The sequence below is a fragment of the Otolemur garnettii genome, unplaced genomic scaffold, assembly GCF_000181295.1.
Source record: "Otolemur garnettii isolate 467f Iridium unplaced genomic scaffold, OtoGar3 scaffold00042, whole genome shotgun sequence".
In the NCBI taxonomy this organism is placed as follows: domain Eukaryota; kingdom Metazoa; phylum Chordata; class Mammalia; order Primates; family Galagidae; genus Otolemur; species Otolemur garnettii.
Genome location: NW_003852437.1, coordinates 11,496,343 through 11,505,681, shown reverse-complemented (window position 1 = coordinate 11,505,681; position 9,339 = coordinate 11,496,343). Strand labels below are relative to the sequence as shown.

The 9,339-nt window shown below is 33.3% G+C and overlaps 1 protein-coding gene across 4 annotated transcripts in view; it reads right to left on the bottom strand.

Moving 5' to 3' along the window:
• Positions 1 to 9,339, bottom strand: part of BCLAF1 (BCL2 associated transcription factor 1) — a 34,798-nt gene continuing 25,459 nt past the window's right edge. For 2 of the 4 annotated variants that reach the window (XR_002773546.1, XM_023513488.1), the window contains 2 exons: positions 2,679 to 2,891; positions 1,969 to 2,536 (listed from right to left, as the gene is read on the bottom strand). Coding sequence is in view for 2 of the 4 variants with exons in the window: in XM_023513488.1 (XP_023369256.1) it covers positions 2,531 to 2,536; positions 2,679 to 2,891 (219 nt within the window). In the remaining 2 variants the exon portion in view is untranslated. Of the gene's footprint in view, positions 2,537 to 2,678; positions 2,892 to 8,453; positions 8,601 to 9,339 lie in introns of all 4 variants that reach the window. The other 2 variants (XM_012805456.2, XR_002773545.1) reach the window with 2 other exon arrangements.

Genomic DNA, 9,339 nt, shown 5'->3' with positions numbered 1-9,339 from the left:
ACTTATGACATTTTATTGGCATGACAATTTACAAGGGTCCCTGTTGCATTATACATTACACTGAGTAAGAATCGTTTAGCCATCTACATTCATTCTTATTGGATTTTTTTTTCTCAAATTGTAATTCCCAACAGTGATTTTACCTGTGAAAAGGGAACAATAGTAATTCCTTAAAGTAGACTGTAACTGGAAAAACATATTTTGCTTTTAATATAAAAATTCCTACGATGTTGAAAGGTATACATACATGCCAAAAACTGAGTCATGGCCGTCTTAAATAGCTTTCTTAATTTTTTCTAGAAATATCCTTTGGTTCATTTTTACTTCCTTTCTCTAGTCTGTTAATGTACCTTATCAAAGAGTTATTTCCTGGCACTTGTAAACAAATACCCTTACTAAGAGGAACCATTCAGCCTTTATAACATGTCATAAAGTGTGAAGTTAAATTGTGATTTAAAAAAATACACAGGCTACTTTTTATATGCTTGCCTTCAAAAAAAATGTAACATCCAAAATGGCATTCCACTGTGGAGTTCTCAACCACCCTGGCCTACCAGGATATAGCATGGTATGATACTCTAAGTTTGTTTAAGAGAATAAAACTAATCGAAAGTTAAAGCAATGCATTGGTATTTTTCAACATGGAACCTGCCCCTGGGAATTAAGTTGCTTTATTCCCACTCCCTATTAAATAATTTATCAGCAAATCGTCCCCTTCCTATTGTCTTAAGTGGATAAACAAAACTCCACATTTATAGTCATGCACGAAGATTTAATGTCCAACCAAATAACCAGTTTATATTTATTTGTATAAAATAAAATGGCTACAAAAATTCTGTGTCTGGGATCACATCCATGTTGTTTTCACATGAAGTATTATTCTAAATAGGGGAACATTATGTCCTGATTAATTGCTTTGGCAGGTATTTCCTCTTAACAATTTTAGAAAGACAAAGTTAATGGAGTAAATCACACAATACTATGAACCTTAGGGCCATACAATCACATATACTGAGTCTGGTTTTAGTTTTGTTTCCAATAGCTCTTTCACAAATGTCCCTAGCTGTATGTAATCGAGGTGCAGAGACGCATGGCAACTCACCCAAAGTAAAGATAAAAGAGCCATACACTAAAGATCTTCAAAAATTTACATTAACAGAATAAACATTATCTTTTAATGCAAATCACAACTAATTCAGTTGCTGGATTTACAAATGAAATACGGCTAATTTTACATATGCCCATAAAGCAGACAAAATTAACCCTGAAATTTACTATTTCAGATTTTCATTCCTTTAAGAGTTACCAAAATAAACATTGAAGGTTATTCACATTTGAAAGATTATCAATTGAAAAATAAACCCTTGGCAAGAAAAAGAAAAAGGCATTTTACAAACTGCAACTTCAATAGCGAAAAAAGTTAAATCCAGGTTAGATCAATGCTGCAATACACTTCCTGCCAAAACTTTTTATTGGTGACATGTGAAAAATATTACTTAAAATACTACTAATGAACAGCATGTTGCATTTGCCTGTTTTTTCTTCGGGTTACACTACAAACTAATGTTTCAGCTGTCTAAAAGCTCAAATAAATATATAAGATATGAAAAAGGTATTAAAATATTAACTTATTCTGCAGGATTGATTATCCTCCTCCACACCAATGCCAGGATTACAAATTCTGTTCTGTTTTTTTCATTAAAGACAACTGATAGGATTGGGTTTTTTGGGGTTTTTTTGCAGTATTACTACAAACCAGTTTCTTCTTTCAAATAGATGAACTCTAAGACCATGACTCAAACTATCAAGTAAGAATAGGAAAAGAACACTTAATACTGAACCCAAATAGAAAAGGCTTCCAAGAATATTTTTTGTAGGCCACTGCTTGCTTTCAGTAAAAATAACATTTTCTCAAAGTTTTCAACCTAATTTTTAATAGCTTGTATTTTTTAGCTGTTGGCAACATTTTTCCTTTTTAAACATCTGTTCAAGTTGTTAAACTGGCGTAGTTTACCAAAGTAACAACTTCCTGGTATACTTCAAAAATTAGTCACCCTACAATGTAGTGTGATTGAATTAAGCAAGTGTATATAGTTAAAACAATTAGTGTGGACTCTATAAACAATTTCTGTTCAGGGATTTGTATGTAGAGCTAACGTTTACTTCAGAATAAAACATTAACAAACAGGGAAGGAAGAGAATCAGAACTTTCACAGAGCTGTACTTGACCATATCTTATAGACAAAGCAGAATTACAATGCATGTAACAAAAACAGTAAAAGTTTTTAAAAGTTGATAGTTACAAATATGGTACTTAACAATATCTACTTTATTTCAGTACAATTTTCAACATACAGTCAGTCTACTATTTCTCAAGATATTTGAAGACTTAAAACAAAATTTCTATAGACTACTTGCAAACAGTAAAATTTAAGTAAAATGCTTACATTCTTATTTGAAAACAAAAATCAGGTAAAAAAAAAATGTGGTTGCAAGTTCTGCTCTCTGTTGCAATCTTACTTCGTATTTATTATTCCTAAGGAAAAAAGAGAAAGAAATTTAAAGATTAATGAAGATATGGACAGTGAAACATGAACCATAATAATAATTGCTCGTAAAAGTTAAATAATTCATCCACCAAACCCATACTAAAGAAAATCTACCAGAACTGTTTCTACCTTTTCTTCCTTGCGTCTGTCCTTCTTTTCTTCATTATTTTCCAAGGTCTCTTCCTCATCTTCAACAATCCCATCCCCTTGGTATTTGTCATGAGTCCATTTTGGACTGCTACCTGATTTTTTGAAGTTAAAGCGCCCTCTGCCTCGTTGAAAAGTACCACGACCTCTTCCTCTTTTGGCCCAATAATCCACACCATCATCTCTGTCATCATGCTACAGAAAGGTTAAAAACAATTGTCAATGAAATGGTCTTCTTATAAAGATGATTATTTCTTCAATCATGACGGGGTATGAGTTATTAACAGTCTAAAAACACATAAAGCCAGTGAAACTGAATTTTGTATTAAAATATACATACATAAATTCCACTGTCAAAAGCATTCTATCTTACTATATAAGTAACCTAAGGACTGAGGGTTGCTCAGAAAATTGTTCAGAGAATCTTAACTGTTAAGTTACTGCTCATTTTCAGAATTCTGACTTTTTGTCCTTCCATTATCTCAATCTTAAGTCCACTTGTTATTATGCTGCATACAATGAGATAAAATATAATCTTTTTCTAACAAAATTACCTTAGTCATATAGACATGGCAAAAGTCATAAAAATGTCATTATAAATAATCCTCACCAAATAAAATAGGTGGTATGAATTTTATACCTTGCATATTTTTTAATTCAATGTATAGTACTTATCAATCTTCTGGGCTAGGGAGCTCCAACAACAAATCACAATAACGTGACGCCTAGAGTAATACCTCAGACCTTTTTCTTTTTCACCAACCTGAAATACTACAGCCATCACATTTCAACCTCAATTTTTCATTAACTATTTGAATACAGATGTTTCCCAAATTATATAAAGTATTCCTTTAAGCAAAACAATCTGAAAAACTGAAAAGCAGATATTCCACAAACTACAAATTATAATCTGTAAAAAAAAAAAAACTTTTAAGAAGTATTTGACATTGCTGATTGAGTGGGGATGAACATTACATTCTAAAATACCAAAGGCCAAGGTCTCCTATGTATAATTTAGTAAATTATTCCTACCCTAATTTAATAACTCTTAAATTTGCTGCCCAGAAAATGAGAAATAAGGCAAAATGATACCCTTTTACCAAAAAAAAGAAGTATCATGCAAACACAAATAACCTCCACAGTACTGGTACTGACCAGTTTTCTAAAAGCTACTAGAAAATTGTTCTTATGATCTGCTTTCTTTTTCCAAAACACAACATGCCTGGCATGTTAACAGATTACCCTCCTTCATGACCTGAAAAGCTCCATTGTACACACTATATGAAAGAGCACTTACCAACTGGTAATAATTTATCTGCACCAAACCAATGAAAGATCACTAGCTAGAAGTATATGCATATGACACCATAAAGAACGAATTTTGGAACTATCCAAAGTGTAAGTTTAAATACATCAGAAAGAGTTTAAACTGCAAACCCAAAATAAACTACTTTAAAATAGTCTGCCATTCAAAATGATACCTACTCAATTACATGCTCCCTTAATGCAATAACACACTGAACTCTAGAGTTTGTTTCTTCGTTTGTGATATTTACTCTGTATTCCATACATTTCTGAGAAGAGGCAAACAGGTTTTGAAGTAGAGGCATGGATTTGAAGCTTAACAAAAACTGTGACTTTGGGCAACCTAAAATTTACTTCCTCATTTTAATTAAAGGGATAGCCTCGAAAGAACATAGAACCTGGGTAAAAAGTGCCTGGCCCAGCGTCAGATGAGCAAGCACTCAATAAAAAGTGACAAATAATGTTGCTACAGTGCACAATGTGGGTCTCCACACTGTTCTGTGCACTTTATGTTTATTTACTGAACTAATCCTCACAACAACCCTGTCACTATTCCCATGTTAGAATTAAAGAAATTGAGGCACGGAGAAATTAAGTAACTTGCCCAAGGTCACAACACTAGTCCTTTAACTATCCCTTAGAACCAGCACCTATAAAATACATCGATATTAACAGAAATAGAGAAGGCAATGACAAAACTCATGCTACAGTGAAAACTAGCCATTACCTTTAAACAATCATCTAAAGCTTGGTAAAGAATCTAGCAACTACAAGATTAAGTTGTGTCTTTCCTAGGGATACCCTGGTAGCTATCTACGTGAGATTTCTGATGCTAACATACCCTTAATCCTCAAATCTTACATGTAAGATTTCAATCCCATTACAATTTTGAATTATTTCACAGATAATAAAGGGCCAGAAATTAAATATTTACACACATCCAAAAATATGTTAACAAAGGTGTCTATATTAGAACCAAGACATTCTAAATCCTCGTATCTCTTCTCCATAGAATATCAAGTTTCAACGGGTTAATTTATCAAAATTCTAATCCTGAACCCCCTTTCCCACCAAGGACTTCCTCTTCCTGAGAAGACAGTATTAACTCAACACCAAAAATCTGTCTACTTCAGTACTTTCCCCCTTGCTCCATCCAACTCTTCATACTCACCCCTCCACAGAATTCCAGGCTCTAATTAAAACTATTAATAATATCTCTCCTGGACTGCTTATAAAACAGGATCATACCTTTGTATATATTCAAGTTTGGAGATGGGGAATTTCAAAACAGAATGTAACAAATGTTACTATAATTCAGTACTGAAAGATGAATGGTAAAGTATTTTCAGGACCCTCTAAGGAGAGGGCTCTAAAGTCCAATGCATGGATTTGAATTCTGATCCCATTCCTCCTAGCCACACAATTTTGGTCAAGCCCCTCAATCTCTATACCTCTGTTTTTTCCACCTATAAAAATGGAATAATAGTCCCAGTTCGAAAGGACTGTATAAGCATTAAATAAGTTAATGTAAAATACTTGGAACAGCATCTAACATAGTACATAATATTCAATAAATGTCACCTGTTAACTAAGCATAACTTTCATAGATATGGGCAAAGTTTCTATTGATCAATTAATCTGAAAGAATCTATGGGAATATCCAGTTTTAAACTTTTCCTGAATTATATTCTTTTCTCTCTCCATTAGTTATCCGAAAGGTAGCTTTACATAAGATGCAAATCTTTTAAATTCAAATATCCATGTAAAAACCAAAGCTACCATTTCAATGGCTCTTAAATAAAAATCGTAATAATTAGCTTTAGCAATTAATTTATATGGAAAAGTCTAATGTGTTAATTTTACTTGATGTTCTGTGACAAATGTGTTTTTATAAAGAAACAAAGATTTTTTTTTTTTTTTGAGACAGAGTCTCATTCTATTGTCTTTGGTAGAGTGCTGTGGCATCATAGCTCACAGCAACCTCAAAATCCTGGGCCCAGTTATCCTCCTGCCTCAGCCTCCCATGTAGCTGAGATGACAGGTGCTCACTCCAACATCTGGCTAATTTCTCTGTTTTTAGTAGAGATGGGGTCTTGATCTTGCTCAGGCTGGTCTCCCAACTCCTAAGCTCAAGCAATCCACCAGCCTTGGCCTCCCAGAGTGCTAGGACTACAGGGTGTGAGCCACTGGACCCAGGCTGACACCAAGGTATTTTTAAATATAACCCAGAATAGCAACATATAAAATATTACTGTTACTTGTAAACAGGCTAAATTCTTACAGTAACACATTCTTCTTAATAAATCTACTGTCCAATTAAAAGCCAACCTAAAATAATTACGTACCAATTTAAGGTAAAAAGTATGATACCAGATTCTGAATGAATGCCATAGAAAAATGAAGGTCTAAATTATTTATAAATTGTTAAAAGTGGTAAACAATTAACTATCTACTTGTTCATCTCTCATTCCTTAACTTTCTGACCTTTCACACTTGGATCTATTTCTCTCAGCAGTGTTATACTCTCTTCAACCCCTTTGAAATGTTGGGTCTTAGTCTCTTCTCTTCTGACTAGGTGATCTCATCACAGCTTTAATGGTAATCTACAAGACTGCGGCTCCTAGTTTGTTTCTCTAAATCTACATTACCAACTATCCACTGAACATCTCCACTTGGTCTCTTGCAGGCACTTCAAATTCAACCCATCCTAAAAAGAACATTATCTTCTCAAAGGGCCACTTTCCTTTGAATTCCTTATCTTAGATTCCTTCTTCTCACTACCAACACCCAACTACTTAGTCCCTGACTAAATCTCTATGAACACTACTTTCAACTTCTCTCAAATATAGCCCCTTAGTTCAAACACTCAATCTCTCAAATCTTCTAGCTATTCAATAACTACAGGTTTTGTTACACTGCTTAAACCCCAAATTTGTTAATAAATAAAGTATTATGGTTTTCCACAATCTAACTCATGTTTTTCTCAATTTTCCCAAACTTATACCAACCATCTAGCAATTCAAATACTAGAGTTCTCTCTTCCACACTGTTTCATTCCTTCTGTTATCACAGTCTACCTTCCTATCTCTTAAGTTAAAGATTCAAGACAAGTTCCTCTACAAAGGTCTCTGCTAATCACTCTCTACTTTATAGACGCCATCAATTCCTCCTTTGGGAAAAGCCACCATATAATTTACAGTGTTTCTCTACTACTAGTCTCTAAACCAAGAATTAGAATCATATTTGTATTTCATCTTAGTACCTAGCACCAAGAGGCGTCTGTTAAGGCACTAACTCTTAAACCAAAAGTAGATAGATCTTATAAAATTTTCTATACCTGAATCAAATGCCTTTTTCTTTCCAGATTGTCAATTTAAGACTCAATAAGCACAAATTTCTCCTCAAAAAAGCATAAATTAAGCCTAGTGTACTTTGAAAAATATATATAATGCGTATGAATTCTAGGTCATTAACATATCAAAAAGAGGTAAAAAGATATTAATTTCTGAAACAAGTATATCACCCATTTTTCAACAAACCAAGGATCCACTTCAGAAGACAGCTATGGCCTACAACTAAGCAAATGTGTCATGGACATCCAGGTCTATTCAAATATGTTCCTAAAAAGTCCACTGAAAGACATAATATCTTTAAGTCTAGTAATAATTTCCTCCTTGAAAGCAATTAATTTTCAGAACTAGTACCTGAAAAGGAAATTCCCTGAAAGCTGTAATAAAAATGGATACCTCTGCTAACACTTTGGTGTTTTCATGAGTCTCTTTCTATAATTGCAGGAAGGACCTTTTTCCCCATGACAAACTGCAGAAAATATTTATCCTTATCTAAAGAATTCTTCAGACCCACCACCTCTAACGTCACCCTTGGAAAACTACTTCAAAGGAAAAAGTATCTCCATCACCCAGAAGCAGCAAATCAGTATATCTCGCAACTTTTCCTAAGTTTTCAAAAATGAAAAACTTTTCCATTTTTCATCTTCCTTTCACTCTAATAAAAGCTGACGGCCTCCTTGAGATCCTTAATTGCATGTACTAAGAAAGAATTCTCCTTTTCTTTCATTTAAGCAACTGTCTATGAAGATGGAAGTTACATCTCAATGTGAAATTTCTATAACCATTGCTGTCTTACAGACAGATATGAAACATATGTTAAGTTCAACTATAAAAATGTTCTTCTCTGAATGTGGCTACAAAATCAGGTATATTTTTAGTTTACCCTGATCAGCCTATATGCAGTGTCAAGAAAGTTATAGACAAGACTAAAGGGACCCACATTATCAAAATTTCAAATCACCTGGGTAATGAATTTGTTAAAAAGTTTCTCACATTATGGTGAAATCTTCTCATAGTAGTGGATATCTGTACTCAAATGTATTCACCTAGTATGTTTTGAAAATTAATGCAAATCAAATAAACACAGATTTCTAACACCCACCAAGAAGTACTTCTTGCTCTTTGGGGTATATTCTGGATCCCATTCCTCTTCCTTCGGTCTCTTTTGAAAAGTAGTATTTGAGTTGTTTGGACCAGTATTTGTCCCAGCAAAAACTCCTCTGGCTCTTCCTCTGCCTCTAATTCGAAACTGATTAACATTAACAAAGTTGTTTAGTGATGCAATAAAAAGGTATTTAGTTACATGCAAACTCTTAATTTTACTGCAGTAACAAAAAAACATATGCCCTAATTTCCTATTTAAATCTCATACCCACTAAGGATAGAAAGGATGGCCATTGCTACATCACAGGCAAAAAAATTCTGCCTACTGAAAGCTGACTAGGTTAAAAAGAAATGAGCAATCAATCTAGTGTTAGAATACTGCACTTTCATGACCTGAACTAGTATTTTTAAATAATCAAGGTTTTGGTTTTTTTTTTAACCATTTTACTAGCCAATAGTGGTCTAATTCCTTTGAATTACCATTAGAGCCCTAAATGTTCAACCATACCTATCACCATACACACTTATAAGGAAAGCTGCTCTTCTTCACAAATGATCTAATTAATGAGCTCCAACCAGTACCCAACTAGAAACCCACTCAAGGTAGGAATCTACAAATTAAAGAAGCAAGAATATACACTATTATGAAGTCATTAAATAATTATAACAACTTATGAAAACATGGGGATAATGTATATGCTGTGTAGAATAAAAAGGACATGTATGATTTCTATGACAGATATACACATTAAGAATTTGAGGAAAATAGGCTAAAATGAAAACAGCTATGATACAAAGATGAACATACAGATATTTTCTTAACGTTTTATGTTTTCAAAAAGTGATCACAGAAATGTATATCTTTTTTTTTTTTTTTTTTTTTT